This window comes from Thalassophryne amazonica, chromosome 9, assembly GCF_902500255.1.
Source record: "Thalassophryne amazonica chromosome 9, fThaAma1.1, whole genome shotgun sequence".
Lineage (NCBI taxonomy): Eukaryota > Metazoa > Chordata > Actinopteri > Batrachoidiformes > Batrachoididae > Thalassophryne > Thalassophryne amazonica.
In genome coordinates this window covers 99,409,708-99,428,595 of record NC_047111.1, presented here as the reverse complement: position 1 = coordinate 99,428,595, position 18,888 = coordinate 99,409,708, and the positions used below count along the sequence as shown (strand labels likewise).

The 18,888-nt window shown below is 40.3% G+C and overlaps 1 protein-coding gene across 2 annotated transcripts in view; it reads right to left on the bottom strand.

Moving 5' to 3' along the window:
• The window catches only part of hyou1 (hypoxia up-regulated 1), a 43,054-nt gene extending 26,553 nt beyond the window's left edge, over positions 1-16,501 (bottom strand). Inside the window, exons 1-7 of one of the 2 annotated variants that reach the window (XM_034178860.1) lie at positions 16,497-16,501; positions 6,906-6,978; positions 6,174-6,267; positions 3,360-3,438; positions 3,065-3,219; positions 1,153-1,229; positions 892-1,073 (exon numbers count right to left, since the gene is read on the bottom strand). In XM_034178860.1, coding sequence (XP_034034751.1) covers positions 892-1,073; positions 1,153-1,229; positions 3,065-3,219; positions 3,360-3,438; positions 6,174-6,267; positions 6,906-6,972 — 654 coding nt within the window. In that variant the 5' untranslated portion in view covers positions 6,973-6,978; positions 16,497-16,501. Of the gene's footprint in view, positions 1-891; positions 1,074-1,152; positions 1,230-3,064; positions 3,220-3,359; positions 3,439-6,173; positions 6,268-6,905; positions 6,981-10,452; positions 10,628-16,496 lie in introns of those variants that run through there. The other variant, XM_034178859.1, reaches the window with a different exon arrangement.
• Positions 16,502-18,888: the final 2,387 nt, after the last annotated feature.

The window sequence follows — 18,888 nt, the reverse complement described above, 5'->3', positions numbered from 1 at the left end:
AAAAAGAAGAGAAGAAGAGGGCGACCCAGAAACAGCTGGCAATGTCACGGATGCAGAAATTAAGATGGGATACACCTGGAGGAACATTGTACGAAAAGCCCAAACTCAAGTTCGCTGGCAAGCTGTTGTCAATGACCTATGCTCCCTTTGGAGTGAGGAGCCATAGATAGAAAACATTATCTAGTGTAGTGAAGAAGCTAGATAAAAAACAGCACACGGTATTAAACGGGTGATTCTACAGAGGCAGACACATAGTTTGTTTAAATGTGAGTTACCATGGAGCACAGTATTTTTGCCAAAGGTTCACTGGTTGACAAATTTTAATAAGTTGTCTGCTTCAGAAATATAATGTGCTATTTAAGATGGATTTTGGCATGCTGAATTCAAATATGACTGGTTGGCTACTGTTTCTAAGATATTTAAGTTTTTACATTTTTAAGTCTACATAATTGTGTTGATAGAGTTTTCATGATAAATCATACACACGGTCTTTTCATGTTTCTCTGACTGTTCATATAATATTTCACCTGTTTTTTGTAACACTTTAAAAATCATCAAAAGGTAACCCTTAGTAGCATAGTAGTAACATATCTAAAAACAAGAGCCAATCAACCATTTCAAACATCATTTTCATTCTCAGTGGCCAAAATTAGTAAAGTTTGACTGCATTTATTTCAGAAGCATTTCAACTGTAGATCAGTGTTATCATACACGAGTCCTCTCTCAAAAAAAGAAAAAAAAAAAAGAAAAAAGAAAAAAAAAAAAAAGGGGTAGAGGGCCAGTCCAACATATAGATGATTTACACAAGTTTAGGATGCCTCCTGTCCATCACTACATAAATCTGAAATGCAAAACAATGTCTTATTTTGAAGTTTTTCACTGAAAGTTCACCTTAGCAGTGCCATTGATATCTTTCCTTCTGAAAACTCCATAGTTTAAGGCCACGGCTGTGTTGTCGTTGATCAGCTGGAGGACCTTCAGACCTGCCATGTGTGCAGCCTGCAGGACCGCCCTTCGCTCTGCCTGGTTGAAAAACGCTGGGACGGTGATGACAGCATCTTTGATTGGTTGTTCTGCACGTTGAAACACAAAGAATAATTAGTGTTGGACATTTTATTGGACAATCTTATAATGTTAAAATGATAAACTCGCCTGCAAAGTCTTGAGCAAGAACCCGGGAATAATTCAGCACCATGCCAAGGAGCTCCTCAGGTGCATACTGCAGTTCTCTGACACAGAAAAGCAGGAAGGTTAGCTCTACAAATAGTGAATGTATATTCTGTACATTCTTTTTATAATCTGAACACAGCTTTTGCAGTTGAGCTCTGGGTCCAGAACAGCTGCTGTCATGCCTAAGAAACTCGCAGATTTCTAATCACTCATGCTGTTGCAAAAAAAAAAAAAAACCCACAACACACAACAAAAACAATTGGTAACTGAAGGTTACGTGAAAATTTAATACAATTTTAGGTATTTTCAGGAAAACCATTCCGAAACAATACTGCTTTGGTACAACTGTTACGACATTCTGATGACATTTCAAGGTATTTGATAACATTTGTTTTGTCAACACACATCAGCTATTTGCACTTCTAGCGAAAACTGTAAAATGAGCTAATTTTAGTAAAGAATATCTATCATAAATCAAGAGAAACATTTCTTGCTAATGAATCACAGGATAGAATAATAGATTACTTCTCAAAGTTAACGCACTGATTCAGACTCTACACTGAAAAATATAAATGAAAGGAATTTTCTACGATGCGTCTTAGTTGTTATGTGTGTAACTGTAAGGATAAAACGCATGCAAAGACAAATCTTTTGTCTACATCATCAAGGAAGTAATGATGTAATCAAAGAACTGACTGGACTAGGTAAATGAGTCTATGCACCAAGGCATATGTGATATACAGAAGATGAACTTAACATCCTTGGGCTGCGTTGCATCACTGCATGTCACCTGTTCTACAATACTGACAACCAGTTTCTCAAAATTTCTACTAAAAAGTGAGAGGAGTGGATTTCGTTTTCACCCTCATGCACTCGGTGTGCAGGCTTTTCGGTGATAGGAACGGTGCAGATCATTTGTCCACCTTTTCCTGACTTTTTTCTCCTTCGTTCAGCTGTCCTCCTGTCGTTGTGTGACCAGGCTTTTATGACTGAACAAACTGCATTGCTTTTATTCTGAGGCCTGTTTTTTTTCCCCCCTCGGAAATGATTAATCAAATCAATGTACATTGCTCCCCAAAAATATCTGCTCATGCAAAAAAAAAAAAGCGTGGATTTTTGAAGTTTAATAAATCCAGGTACAAGTTCTCTCTCACTGATGATCATCTGTCAGCTTTGCGTCACATTTGATACTCTTGTTAAAGATCAACAGAGACTAGATTTCTCTCACTGAATAAGAAAAAAGAACTGAAAAACACAAAAATGTAAAAAGTGTTGGAAAATACAAATGTAGTCATGCACAGACATAAGAACTAGTGAACTGGGACACTTTTTTTTTCTGCACAGTTCAGTGATACTGTGACTAGTCTTTGGTTGACAATGACAATTGATGTGATGTCTTCAGAAAGCTAAGAACCTCCTTGTTCCAACAGTAAGTTTCAGTTTCAACAGTATATTAAACTCAAAATGTGTTTTGGAGTCAATGTGAATGAAAATGACCAAAAATGTAATTAGTCAGAAATGTTTCACATTTTATTCACTATTGTCTTGGAAAATTTGAGTGAATAAATTACATTTTTGTAAGGTAACCTCTTTTTTCATTGCATAATCAGAGCATCTAGTTTGTCAAAACAATATTTACTGCTTTTTATATAGGAATAAATTATTATTGTGCAGACTTCAGTTTACCTTTTTCTCCCGGCCCTCCACAATATTTTCTGCTTCTCATTTGGCCCTTTACAAAAACTAATTGCCCACCCCTGCTGTGGACTATAGTGTCGCGATTTATTTTCTCACTTCATTTCAGAATAAACAGTTTTTGTTCCAAACCATATATACACACACACATCGGTTTGAATAAAACAAGCAACAAAAAGGCAACAAAGTGTAGACTTACTCTGAGTGTTTAAAGAAAACTGTGCCTCTGGTTGGATTCTCCAACAGCTGGTGCTCAGGGAAGCGTTTCTGGTAGAGCGCCACCTGGTGGTTGCTGTGCTTCTTTCCCAGGAGGCTTTGAAGGTGTCTGTAGACAACTTTGGGAGTCTTCACAGACTGAAATGTAATAAACACATTAAAAGCACCCAAGGAAAGGATTATTAGCATCTGGGAGGCGACTTCAAAATTTCAGCCATGCACAAATATATTTGCTGTGCGCGCTCAGTCCATTGCAGCCATCTGTGAATGAGTCTTACCACTCCTAATGCACTGTCTCCAAAAAGTCTTTCATTTTCCTTAAGACAGACAGCCATTGGCGTTTTCCTCCTCGACTCCCTGGGGGTGGAGACAGTCGTGACCATAGCTATTTTATACATTTAAGATGTAGAGCCATAATAGCATCCCATGCAAAGAACAAAGCAACACTCCATGCATCTGTGTTGTATTCTAAATTGTTCTGATCTTTCTTTTTATTGCCGCACGGACCACTGACACAATGACTCCTCCCCAAGAGCCCACATTCAGAGGCTAACAGGATTTGGACTAAGAAAGTGGTTGGACTACAGTCAATACAGGTCTGGCTTTTCTCATGGCTTTTCTCAGTCAAAGAATCCTTAACACTGCTAAAGGTCTCTAACTGGTTTGCTTCCTTTGATCAATCAATCAATTTTTTTATATAGCGCCAAATCACAACAAACAGTTGCCCCAAGGCGCTTTATATTGTAAGGCAAGGCCATACAATAATTACGTAAAACCCCAACGGTCAAAACGACCCCCTGTGAGCAAGCACTTGGCTACAGTGGGAAGGAAAAACTCCCTTTTAACAGGAAGAAACCTCCAGCAGAACCAGGCTCAGGGAGGGGCAGTCTTCTGCTGGGACTGGTTGGGGCTGAGGGAGAGAACCAGGAAAAAGACATGCTGTGGAGGGGAGCAGAGATCGATCACTAATGATTAAATGCAGAGTGGTGCATACAGAGCAAAAAGAGAAAGAAACAGTGCATCATGGGAACCCCCCAGCAGTCTACGTCTATAGCAGCATAACTAAGGGATGGTTCAGGGTCACCTGATCCAGCCCTAACTATAAGCTTTAGCAAAAAGGAAAGTTTTAAGCCTAATCTTAAAAGTAGAGAGGGTGTCTGTCTCCCTGATCTGAATTGGGAGCTGGTTCCACAGGAGAGGAGCCTGAAAGCTGAAGGCTCTGCCTCCCATTCTACTCTTACAAACCCTAGGAACTACAAGTAAGCCTGCAGTCTGAGAGCGAAGCGCTCTATTGGGGTGATATGGTACTACGAGGTCCCTAAGATAAGATGGGACCTGATTATTCAAAACCTTATAAGTAAGAAGAAGAATTTTAAATTCTATTCTAGAATTAACAGGAAGCCAATGAAGAGAGGCCAATATGGGTGAGATATGCTCTCTCCTTCTTTGATGCGGGGAGGGTGGGGGGGGGTCCAGGGGGTTAGTTGTAGAGGCGTGGTCATAAGGTTTTGGTGCAACATCAAGTGGCACAAAATCATTTATAGCACCTTTAACAAGACCAAACTTTACTCCAAAGTGGACAGTGCCTCACCCCCCACCCCCGCCGCCTTGCTGGATTAAATAAACTGACCCAAAACAGTTAAAGTAGAGCTGCATTGAAATAAATGTGGTCAGATTTCAGAAAGAAATAGCTGATATGTATTTATAAGACCCTTGTGAATGCAGTCAAGTAAATCTGTAAGACCAAATTTGTAATTCAGCGGAGAAATCTTCGTTTAAAAATGACAAATTTGCGGCTAAAATTTAGCCCTCTGTGAAAACAGTTTGTACAGCCGTATCATTTCCATGATGTCAGGGACAAGACGACGCGCTCCCGCCTTCAGTCCGATCCCACATTGAAATTGATTTTATCTGTTAGTAATGTTACTTATACACGTCCTGGTTTCAACATCCAAAAGTAAGCTGCAATGAATGCGAGATACAGATCTGTGTGCTAAGATCAGCAACGACGTCGACAGCGGGCGCAGTTCTTCCTCTCCCGCTCTCTGCCTCTGCTGCGCTTATCAAGTCTGTGGGCTCGTTAACGAGCTCGTTAACCGCCGACGGGCCACTCATACCGCCCGTGTCCGCTTTGCAGCCGGTGTTGTGCCAGATTCAGCGCACAACACCGGCATCACCTCTCTGTCTACTGAATGGAGGTGCAGCCAACCTGGAACAAGTCCAGAGACTACGCTCGCCGTTTTGATGTGGAGCAGCCGGTGACACTTGTTGCTGCAAGGACAGACTTCTTGCTGCAAAATCCACAGCACCGCACGTCTCGGCAATCGGAGCCCCAGAGCTCCATGGACGCTGAGAGAGGTTTATATCTTTTTAATGACTGGGATTCTTTGCGGGTCTCGCCTCCATATCCCGCGATGGTACCGGAGGCGAAAAACAGAAGATTTTCATTGTGACACCACTCAAACGGGCGTATGAAGAAGTCCCTCAAAATAATTTAATTTAAAAAAAGTAGATCCTTCTGTATAAGACAAGAAAAAGGTGCAGATGCAAACTGACGTGAATCCACAAATTACAATTGGCGCAATGCATGCTGGGAGAGGGTCTTGTCCGTGACGCCTCGGCAGCGTCCATGATGAGAGGGACAATTTGCGGAGGGCTAAGTGTTAGCTGTAAATTTGTCATTTTCAAATGAAAATTTCTCCGTTGAATGACAGATCTGGGCTTGCAGATTTACTTTACTACATTCAGAAGGATCTCATGCGCAAATGTAAGTCATTTTTTGTTCTGACTGCATTTTTTTCAATGCAGGTCTCCTTTAAGTGTAACAAGGTTTGTCTGAGCCAGATTTCAGAGAACTAGACTGAGGACACCTTTAAGACTGATGAACAAACACATGCTTGGCAGGGACAGAAAATAAATATTCCAATATTCCTATCAGTTTCTTGTTTGACTGTTGGACCTTAGCAGAGTTCTGAATACTGATGACTGCAATGTGCTTTTAAGGAGAAATTTAAAAACTGGCATTTCTGTTATATGCAAGGGAACTGCCCACAGTACCACATGAAGATTAACAGCTGTACAGCTGCACTCACTTGTTGAGAACAATCTCCATTGGCACGCCAGGTTTCACGATTGCCATTTTCATCCATTCACTGCCTAGATCAACTGACATGACAGCTACAGACTCTACAATGACAAAACCAATATGACACACAAAAATAGCAGTTATCCCAAAGGCGACTGGATTATCAACTTTCTTCTGTTTGTGGGCACAGGACTGAATTTTCAAATTTGCCATTCAAATACTGAAAAGAGACGTGCGGTGAGGCAGCAGCCAGCTACGCCTCACCATGGATTGCGCAATCACTGGAGTCTCTGTATGTTGCTATTGAAATGGTCAAACACTTTGGTGATATGAACTTAAATTCCATAGTTTAGCTGATGTGCATAATGTACAGTGTTTTTGTCAACAACTGTATGTGTGTGCAACGTGTTTCGTGTGCTGAGCGATCACAAAACGGCTGCAAAAAGACAAAGTGAAGCACGCAGTTCTCCTGCCTCATGTTAGGGGGCACTAGTGATCCCAGGGATTCTTCTTGCAGTAACTCCTCCGCTGCAGAATAAGTGATAGCAAGCTACGAGAGCAGTCATTCATTTATTTTTTCCTCTCGCCTGGACTAAATATTACTCGTTAACTGCTGCCAATCAAACGGTGAATAAGCTACTCTGGGGTTTATGTTTGTAAATCTGATTGTGATGAAGTCGGTGGCTCACCAGCCATAAACCTCCGGCACGTCACTGAGATTATATATAGCTTATATTACCTGTATGAGAAAGCAACGTTGTCAGAACGAAGCAGAAGACCGAACACAACACCAGACTCTTCTCCATGATGAGCTGCCAGAGAACAAACAGCAATGTGAAAAACAAACAGCAGAATAAATGAGTAGTAACCTGCATCTGGATTTTCAGGCACCACTGACAGGTTTGAACAGCCATTTTTATGATTTTTTTGTTTGTGAAGTCACTTATAAGCTAGCAGTGGTGGCCTCCACACCGGGAGTTTGGAAATGAATAAAACTAAAGCTCGAAAGAACATGTTCTGATTGATAGGGCATTATTTTATGCTTCTTTCGCCTTTGCATATGTTAACCATTTTTGACCAATATTTTTGGGCCTTGTTACTATTAAGTCTTAGGGAAAAGGTAAGCATTTCCATTTCACAAATTTCTTCTACGGTGGCTGACCATTCGGCCATCGTCGGTGGGTCCCCATTAAGCCATTTCCTTATTGATTTTTTTCCCTGCTATCAGTAATATTTTCAAAAGGTACTTATCCCGATGGTTAATTTTATTTGGTAGATTGCATAAAAATATAGTTTGAAAATTATGTTGAATTTCCAGGCCAATAATTAATCTCATCTCTTTGACAACCTTTAACCAACAGGAGTGAATCAATGGGCAACCCCAGAAAATATGAAAATGGTCAGCCATCACATTATTACAATGTCTCCAACAATGCCCAGATTCAGCCCTGCCTGTCTGAAGATATGTCCTTTTGGGAGTTATAAAGAACCTAACAATATTCTTCCACGTAAATTCCCTCCATTGCCCTGAGCTTGTGGTGGTGGAATTAATTTGACATATGTTGAGCCAGTCATCTTCTGTCAGTATTGTTTCTGCTTCCTTTTCCCATATACTTTTAATGTATAGTGTTGATGTTTTTTTGTAGGCCTCTAGGCACACATATATTCTAGATAGCCTCTTCCTATAGGATTTGCCTTTGTAGGCATCAATAAAGATGTTAACAATATCTTGATAGTTGTTTTCTAATGTTTTAACATTTTTATTAAAATGATGTCTGAGCTGCAAATATCTGAAAAAGTCTCGCTTGTCGAGATCAAATTTTTCCTGCAGTTGCTGGAAACTTTCAAGGTCAGATCCAGAAGAGATGACACCATATGAAGTAATGCCTTTTTTGGTCCATTCTTTAAATCTAAAGTCAAGCTGTGCTGGTCTAAAATCCATATCGTGTTCAATCCATTTTAGTAATCGTGTTCCTCTCTCGAAAAGGGGATTACGGAGCTCTCTGAGCCAGATGCTGAGGGGGGCCCGAGTGTAAGTGCATAACTTTTCTGAATGTTTAGTGATAAGGTGTTTTTCACCCAGCAGAGCTTGAAGGGGAATGTCAAATTGACTCAATTGTAGCTCCTTCCATTTTGCATCATACCTGTCTTCACACCAGTACACCGCATACTGCAATTGTGCTGCTCTATAATAATTTCTCAAGCATGGGAGTGACAATCCTCTAACTCTTGGTAGTTGTAAAGTTTTATAGCGTACCCTCGGTTTTTTGTTCCGCCATATAAACCTATAGATGGTTCGGTCCCACTCGAACTGTTTACTAGGGATTTCCAATGTTAAGGATTGGAAAAGGAACAACATTTGGGGTAAGACAATCATCCTTATAATTTCTATTCGGTTATACAAGTCAAGTGTTAAGGGGGCCCATCTGTCCAAATCATTTTTCATTTTGTTAGTCATAGTGCCATAATTTGCTTCATATATTTTGTTTAAATTTATAGTGATATTAACGCCTAAATATTTCATGATTTTTGTTTTCCATTTAAATTTGTACAGTTTACTTATATCATCTCTGGGTGCGTAACTGAAGCATAATGTCAGTTTTTTCTATGTTTAATTTATAACCCGAGTAGAGCCCTAATTGATAGAAACTGGACATAAGATTAGGTAGACTGGCATCGGGGTCAGATAAGGTCACCAAGACATCGGCATATAGACATATTTTGTATTCTCTTCCCTTAAATACAATTCCCTTAATTCCTGGATCCTCCCTAATTTTTTGGGCAAGTGGCTTTATGAAAAGTGCGAAGAGAATGGGACTCAGTGGGCATCCTTGCCGGCATCCTCCTTCCAGGGGAATTGCTCCTGAGAGGCCGCCATTTATTTTAATCCGGGCGACTGGCAAATTATATATTGCTTTCACACAATTTATAATTGTATTGTTAAAGCCAAAACGTAGGACCAGATATAAATATTCCCAGCGTACAGTATCAAAGGCTTTTTCAGCATCGAAACTAATTGCTAAAGATTTCATATTATTCTTACTCATAATGTCGGTAAGGTGTAGTGCTCGCCTTACATTATCCTGTGTACGTCTGCTTTTAATAAATCCTGTCTGGTCCGTATCAATCAGTTCAGGGATAATAGTTTCTAGTCTGCTAACAATTATTGAAGTAAAAATTTTATAGTCGGTGTTTAAAACAGAGATGGGTCGATATGAACTGCATTCCGTTTTGTCTTTTCCTGGTTTTGGTATGACGGATATTATTGCTTGTTTCCAGGATGGTGGTGTCTCGCCTCCTTTAAGCACATGGTTAAGACAGTTTAGCAGTAAAGGTGTTATGGACTTCCTAAAAGTCTTATACCATTCAGCGGGTAGTTCATCTCCACCTGGTGCCTTGCTTGCTTTCAATTCTGAAATGGCTTTATCAAACTCCGCTTGTGTTATATCAGCAGTTATCTGTTTTGTTCTACGCCAATTGAGGGAAGGTCCAGAGAATCTAAAAACTGCTTTACTAACGGGAGTTCGGTTAGTTCAGGTTGACTATATAAATTTCTATAGTATATTTCAAATGATTTATGTATTTCATCTGGTGTAAAGCACATCTGGTTGGTAACAGGGTTTTTAAATTTTAAAGATGGATCTGTCCAGTTTTTTTTTTTAAGTCGCTAGGCCAGTATTTTTTTTGCTCGAGGTCCATTTTCATAATAAACTCAAATATAGCAAACAAACTTAAGTTCCACCTTGTGGTTGAGTTTCCTATTTAATTCTGCTTTTATGGTTGCAATTTGCTGACATCCACCTGCGGAACCTGTGAACTCTCCCATAGGAGTGTGAGCTCCAAACACGTGGCATTTAATTTACTTTTTGAACATATCTGGAACAATCCACACAGCACCAGTTCATTCATTTCTCCTCAAAACAGACAGACACAGAATATTAATAACAACCGCGTGTAAACAGTAACTTCTGGTGAGGTCTGTTTAACGATAAACAAATTAATTACCACAACTGTAATTTATTAAGGATGGAGAAGAACTTGTGTGAGCTTTAATGGATACCGTTTGAATGAACTAAGTTTAAGTCGTAGGTAACATATTAACAACAGTTTAGCGGTTTAATTTAACTGGCACATGATGTAGCTCGCATTTAAATAAACAATATATAGAAGAAGAAAAAAGTTTTACACTATAACAATAATAGCAAGCAGGCGCTGCTAGCTAGCTCACCGACAGGCATCACTGTAAAAACCGTGACTGACACAGCGTGTTCCGGGATAAACTCACCTTTCTTCCTACAGTCACCACAAAAAGAACCGTCAGCAGCGGACGAGTTATAGAACAGGTTTTCCCGTCTTTCACTGTGTTTCAGAGCTTCTTTACTGTCGGACTGGGTGGTTTTTCAGTTCTTCTTATCGCCGGCTACACTCGGCAGTCGGGCCCGGAACGCGGCGTCATCTCATTGGATCCACTGAAGCCGCCGCTCCGAGAGACTTTACCGTCAAGTTAAACGCAAACTACAGCAGTGATTCCTGTGAGCCTTTCAGAACAAAATCCGAAGCTGACTCACTGATGGTAGAATACAATAAAAAAGTCATATATATATATATATATATATATATATATATATATATATATAGCGTATTACAAGTGTGTAGCATACAGTTTTTAAAATATGTTGGTGGACACCCCCCCCCCCCCAAAAAAAGAAAAAAAAAAATCAAACAGTGAGGTTAAAAGCACTATAACTTAAGGCCAAAAAAAATAATTATTGGCACATTTTTTTTAATCCAAATTTAATGTTGATTGTAATGTTTTGTCAGTTGATTGAGGACCAGTGATTTATAATAAAGCACAAATTTGAAACATCGTGCCTCTATGACACCCTAAACCCCTTTATTACTCTCTGTCCTCTAGGGTGGTGGGTTCACTGTCTTCCCGCTGTCACTGCTCTACCAAAGACTAATCCTGAAAAACCTGGTCGTTTTCTCGGACTATCACTTTTATTTTGAAGGGAAGCTCACTTGCTGCCTGCGGCAAACTTGACAATTTTGAATGGCCACAACGCTTAGTCTTCCACTACGAGCCCTGCCTACCACGCTCCACGCACTCCACTATGATTGGTCCACGTGAGGCCGGTGACGTAGTAAACGACTTCTGGCTGGTTCCCATTGGTCCACGTGCGGAAAGTAGGCGTATATTTAATGACGACATTTCTAGCTAAGTCTGCGCGAGTCATCCACCTGCCTTTAAAAAAAACAAAAAAAAAAAAACTACTTACTTTTCATTTTTACAAGTGTACTAAAAATTAACTTCTTTTTTTTTAAATAAACAAAGTTTTGTATAAAAGCCATATATTGGTGACTGCTATGAGAATTTAGACTTCAAAGTAACTCTTTTTTTCTTAATCACTTATGTTAATGTCAATCAGTTTGAGCCATATAGTAAAGATACTTAAAACTGGCTTACTGTGCTCCTCATGTTCCATTCTAGAAAACTGATGTTGTACTTACACCACTTGGAGTGTACAACATCCAACCTCAAAGTGTTCCAGGCAAACGAAGTTGAATGTAAACAAAAAATATGGACAACCGCGATAAGCTAATATTTGCTTTGGATTTGAAGAGTGTCAACAATCCAGTCTTCTTGCATACATAAACCAAACACAGGAGGGAAATGGACGGATGAGCTAAGACACATCATTATACATTGTATATAGCCTTCTGTCATGTTCCAGAAAACTGGAAAGTCTGAAATTTCAAAGCTCCGACAAGGAAAAGCGCACTGAAATGGCACTTGAAGTTGGAGTTCCTACTATCGTAGTCAGGGCAAATCAATCTACTCACCAAGATGCAGTATTCTGTCATCATAGAACAATAGCGACACATACAGGTAAGTCATCTGCGAATGGTAACACATCAACTAGTAGACTATAAACCATATTTATTGGTTATCACCATTTAACACAACTTGTTCTGCAGAGAAAACTGGCATGAAAACGTCACAATAATGTATTTTTAGACAGGCTACTTTTTCTAACCATAAATGTAATGAAAAAGGTGATACAATGTATAATGAGGTGTCTTATCTCATCTGTCCATTTCCCTCCTCTGTTTCATTTATATATGTACGAAGATTGGCTTGCTGACAGTCAAAGTGTCTCTTCAAAAACACCACCACACTGTGGAATCACCTTGGCTCCTGGTTTGCAACTACCAAGGCAGACAAGCATTCATTTTCTATACCCCCTTCCTCCGAACAAGAGTCTCACACACACACACAGTCACTTTAGAGTCATCATTTCACCTAACCTGCATGGTTTTGTAAGTGGAAGAAGCCAGAGTACCAAGAGGGAACCCAAGTGTAAAAAATACAAACTCCACACAAAGTCCCATGTGGAAAGCAATCACATGACCTTATTGGTGTGAGGCAACACTACTAACCACTAAGCCACTGTGCAGCCCGGGAGACAGGTAGTCCATCTATAATACTGTTTGTCACAGCCAAGTGAAATGGAGGTATCACGTTAGCCTTTTCCAGTTGCTGGAGTCCTCAATACTGAAGAACCTGCATGTTGGATCATAACCAGAGAAAGGCATCACATTACCAAAATTTTGCAGCTGATGTTCTACTATGCAAATGATACTCCTCGTCCGAGTATCCCCAAGTAACTGTCTGGCACAAAGTAGTACCCAATAGTGCAATGGATAACAGAAAAAGACAAATACACCTTAGACATTACTCTTTTGAAAAGGTAGGGTGTCTACTTAATTTTCAATAGGCAGCCAGGTAGGGGTCAATTGAAGGATTGCACAGGGGTCAAAATTAAAAGATGCTCCAATCAAATTGAAAACTATACCACATTATTTGTCTGATCAGAATTCCAAAAAGGTATAGTTTGGACTATCTGTGACGGAAGGTTATGGAGTTATGGGGTAAACAGCAAGAATTGTGACAAAGGTCAATTTCAGTTTGTACAGGGGTCAAAAGTTAAAGGAGCTCTATCCATCCATCCATCCATTTTCTTCCGCTTATCCTAGGTCGGGTCGCGGGGGCAGCAGCTCAAGCAAAGCCACCCAGACCTCCCGATCCGCACACACCTCCCCCAGCTCCTCCAGGGGAACGCCGAGGTATTCCCAAGCCAGCTGAGAGACATAGTCCCTCCAGCGTGATTTGGGTCTTCCCCGGGGCCTCCTCCCGATGGGACGTGTCCGGAACACCTCTCCAGCGAGGCATCCAGGGGGCATCCGGAAAAGAAACTAACTTTGAAAAAAATGAATGCAAATTATTGGTTAATAGGGTTTGAAAATGAAATAGGTTGCATCATGTGTCATGTTTTAGTTATGTTATGGGGTAACATATGTCACACGTCATAGAATCCAATAGACGTCGACATTGTTTAACCTTTACTTTGCAAACCAAGCACTCAACAGTCAAAACTATTCTATTTATTAATCCTATTAGCTCAACCAATAATTTTCACCAGGTTTTACCAAAATTGGCGCAACTTTAACTTTTGATCCTTGTACAAACTGAAACTGACCTTTCTCACCATTTTTGCTATTTTTTTATTTACCCCATAACTCCATATAATTCAGTCATAGATGGTCCAAACTATACCTTATTGAAATCTTTATGATCAGACAAATAATATGGAATACCTTTCAATATGATTTGAGTATTTAAATTTTGACCCCATGTAATTCTTCAATTGACCCCTACCTGGCCACCTATTGGAAATTCAAGTGTACACTCTTCTTTTTCAAAAGAGTAATGTCTAAGGAGTATTTGTGCCTAATTTGGTGTTTGCATCACCATTTGAAGGATTCCTCTGTAAATATTCTCTTATTTGCTGGACTACAAGGATTCTCTCAAAAGAGAGTACCGAAGACACCCAGTCCTCATTATCATCATTAGCATTCAAATCTCAATATTACTACTATTATTACTCTGACTCCTCATTCAGCTTCTCAAGAGTTGCAATCAGGGCATCCGTTGTTTCTGTAAAGATCACAGTATCGTCCATAAAGTCAAGGTTGGTAAACCTTTCCTCATCAACAATAAGGAAATGTTTACAGAAGATGCTGGTTTCCACAACGCTACACAACACACAGCCCAGCTCAAATCCTTCCTGAACACCGGTAGTCTTTGGGAAGAAGTCAGATACTACAGCCTCATTCCACAAAGCACTCACAGTGCCCAAGTATAGACGGTATGTGATGCCTAGAATCTTTTTGGGGATCCCACAAATTCTCAGGATGTCCCAAAGAGCAGCCTGGTCAAATGTATCAAATGCTTTGCAAAAATCAAAATGGCCTGCACAGAAGCACTGCCGATACTCGCGCTTGCGTTCAGTAGAGAGCTAGGATGCAGTTTATGGTTGACTTATGCTGATGCATCTAGAGTCATGCTGCTCTAGACACATCAGGTACCAGGGACAAAATCCTGTTCAAAATAATCCTTGAAAACACTTGAGCATCCCTTCCAGACTGGGCGGATTACTTCTTTCTTCCAGTCTGTAGGGGTAATATCTATGTCCCAGATTGAAACAGATTGTCAGGAGAACAGCATCCATCCCTGGAGCTTTCCATGCCTTCAGTCTTTTCACTGTCTTCGTTACATAATATTTGGTGGTTTGCAATGACTGGAGAATCAACCACAAGGACCATGTAACAAGTGATGTTGAACATCCCAACAGGAGGATCAGGCCTATACATCTGCTCAAAGTAGCCAGTGTGACAGGACAGTACAACAGAGGCATTTGTCAGGACTGACAAATTTGTCATTTCCTGTCATAACTGTGACATAACTGTGTAGGTTTGAAGTGCTTTGATTTCTGTGTAAGCAGGCTGAGGGTCACTAAACCACAGATGGTGGATCACTGGATCTCACATTCCTCTGAGACATGCTTCCTTGTCTACCCTCAGGGCCATCACAACCCACTTTCTCAGCTTCCTAACAGCCTGGAATTTCCATGAAATTGTGCACTTCAACTTATCTGGATATTCAGAGTGCTCTCGTATATGAAACACCTTCTCATGTAGACATTGGCAACTCCCAAGCAATCTCCTTCAACTTTTAGGGTTCTGTCGAGGAAATATAGTCACATTCCATTTGGGTCCTCATTTCTGTCCATGTCTCAAAATCTTCCTGCCAGATGATGTGCTGATTCTTCCAAGACAGACTGATTTTGAAATCTGATCGTGTCCCTGCTTAATACATATACTTAATCAAAATTTTCACAATTATCTTGATAACTCACTTTACATCTATTTAGGTTAGTGTTGGTTAAACAAAAGGCTGTTGCTGATTTGGAATTCTGATCGTGTCCCTACCTAACACATATACTTAATGAAAATTTTAAATTATCTTGATAAGTCACTTGCAGCCGGTCTGCTCTGTGTTAGCCTGATCCCATCAGATCTCAGAAGCTAAGCAGAGCAGGATCTGGTTAGTACTTGGATGGGAAGCCTCTTTGGAACATCAGCGGCTGTGTATGTTTCTCCAGGTAAAACTGGAGTTGCGTCAGGAAGGGCATCCGGCGTAAAACTTGTGCCAAATACCAATGCGGATCTATCCGCTGTGGCGACCCCGAACAAAAACGGAGCAGCCGAATGAATAACAACTTGATAAGTAACTTGACATCTATTTAGGTTTGTAGTGTTGGTTAAACAAAGGGCGGTTGGAGTCAATACAGACATGATCAGACAACAAATAAAACAAGATATCTACAGTTGATTTCAAGATTTACGTATTCAGTGGAGTTAAATGATTAAGAAACAGAAAGCACGCACTGTATGATAAATCTGCAAAGAAAACTGAGTATGCACGAGGACAAGGATCTGTGCTACATACAATAGGCCTGAGTGGCACGTCCTGTTTGTGGATTTTGAGCAGTCCATAGATGCATGGAGTGGCGTACGGAAAGCCCTCACAGTATGTGGGTACCCACGTTGGTCCCTGGACAAAGTGCAGAAGTCCCAGAAAACAAAGAGACCAGATAGACAGGAGACAGAGACAAGAAGAAGAGGAGTGTCTCTCCCTTATTTAGCAGGAGTAGGGGAAAAACTACAGAGGATCTTCAGACAGCACAAAATCCCAGTTTACTTTAAACCAGTCAACACCTTGAGACAGAAATTAGTTCACCCTAAGGACAGGATCCCTAGTTACAAACAGAGCAATGTAGTGTATCATATCAGATGTCAGGAAAACTGTAATGAACACTATATAGGTGAGACGAAGCAACTTTTACACAAGAGGCTATACCAGCACAGCAGAGAGGTCGCCAGTGGACCTCAGTCTGCAGTTCATCTCCACCTGAAAGACACTAACCACACGTTTGAGGACAAGGAAGTTAAAATCTTAGCCAGAGAGAAGAAATGGTTTGAGAGAGGTGTCAAGGAAGCATTCTTTGTAAAACAGTTGAAACCCAGCCTTAACCGCAGAGCGGGTCTCAGACACGCTTTGTCCCCTGTTTACAATGTGGTACTCAGGTCAAAGCAGTTTCAGTCGATTGGTTCATGGTAATGAGTCATTCACGTCATCAGGAGAGAGTCGTCAAGGGAGCCATCAGGGGAGGCTTCCGTCCTGTCATTAGGAGAGTGCTAACTAGAGCACAATAGGTGCTAATTAGAGCTATTGTTTAGTCACTAGCCTATAGCAGTCAGCCTCTCGGTAGGTGGGGTCTGGTTAGGTTAAAAAAAACTCCAGCTTTTGTTGGCTTCTGGTTTATTCTTCTCTACAAGAGTCAAGACAGAAGTCAGACATCCAGAGCAAGAATTTTAGCTGAGGAAGCTTCTGTGATTTGAAGCGAAACGTCCTCACATCAAGCAACCCAGTCCAGTTGAAGATTCAAGCTTCTCTACTATAGATGGACGGACAGACGGATGCAAATTTTGGCCTCAGGTAGCAATACAATTAAGCCCGACATGAGATTGCCAAAAGGAACTTGGGAGAGTCTATCTCAGATTCTGTCTTCTTTGTATATGTGTCAATGTTAACCTGGTGTGAAGGTTGCTATGCTGAAATTAAAGTTTCCTCTTTGCACTTCATGCTAAAAGACAGATGTCAAATATGCAAAATTGGTAAAATGAAGTATTGAACACATCACCTTTTATTTCAGTAAATATAATTTACTATACTTACTATACTACTATAATTTACTATACTACTATAATACAAAGAAACTAATAAATTAAGCTATGTGTAATAAAATGTAATAACACGGGGGAAAGTATTGAACATGCTCACTGAGAATTTAATACTTCATACAAAAGCCTTTACTGGTAATGACAGGTTCAAGATGCCTTTTGTATGGAGAAACTCCAATGAACAAAAATATTAATACTACACTTTTGTTTTTTTTCCCATTTTTTCATGAGCTAAACTCAAAGATCTAGAACATTTTCTATATACACAAAAAGACCCGTTTCTCAAATATTGCTCACAAATCAGTCTAAATCTGTGTGAGCTCTTTTCCTTTGCCGAAATATTCCATCCCACCTCACAGGTGTGGCATGTCAAGATGCTGATTAGAAAGCATGATTACTGCACAGGTGTGCCTTAGGCTGGCCACAATAAAAGGCCACTCTGAAATGTTCAGTTTTATCACAGCACAATGCCACAGATGTCACAAGTTTTGAGGGAGTGTGCAACCAGAGCTGTTGCCCATGAACTTAATGTTAATTTTTCTATCATAAGCCATTTCCAAAGGCGTTTCAGAGAATTTGGCAGTACATCCAACCGACCTCACAAACGCAGACCACGTGTAACCACGCCAGCCCAGGACCGCCACATCCAGCAAGTTCACCTCCAAGATCATGTGACACCAGCCACACAGATAGCTGGTGCAACAATCAGTTTACAGAACCAAAGAATTTCTGCATAAGCTGTCGGAAACCGTTTCAGGGAGGCAAATCTGTATGCACGCTGTCCTCATCGGGTTCTCAACCTGACTGCAGTTCCTCGTCATAATCAATTTGAGACAGCAAAAGCTCACTTTCAATGGCATTGGGCTGCTGATCAACTCTATGCAAAGGAGATGTGTTGCACTGCGTAGTAACGCAATAAAGCAAAACTGCACATTTCAGAGTGGCCTTTTATTGTGGCCAGCCTAAGGCACACCTGTGCAATAATCATGCTGTCTAATCAGCATCTTGATATGCCCCAACTGTGAGGTGGGATGGATTATCTCAGCAAAGGAGAAGTGCTCACTAACATAGATTTAGACAGATTTGTGAACAATACGTCTTTTGTGTATATGGAAAATGTTTGCGATATTTGAGTTCAGCTCATGAAAAAAAGGGAGCAAAAACAAGTGTTCCATTTATATTTTTGTTCAGTGCATATGGACTTATCTGCACTTATTATGAGACAATTATTCGTGATCAAAATTGGCAGATTATTTGATTATGGAGCACAGTAGGGGATCAATGACCATTTCTGCAGTCAACTATATTCTTTTTTGTTACTGTAATTGTTTAGTCTGTAAAATAATAAAATTATCAGAATTTCTGAGACCAAAGTGACAACTGCAAATGCCAACTTGCTGTAAGTGTCCGAAACTCAAAGATATGTAGTGTGATTTAAAAGTAAGAGAAGATTTTGTCTTCACATCGGAGAAGCTGAAACCAGAGAATGTTTGGCATTTTTGCTTAATAAATGACTTCATCATAACGGCTGTTGATTCATCATTTCAGCTCTACTGCAATCAATAAAAACACCC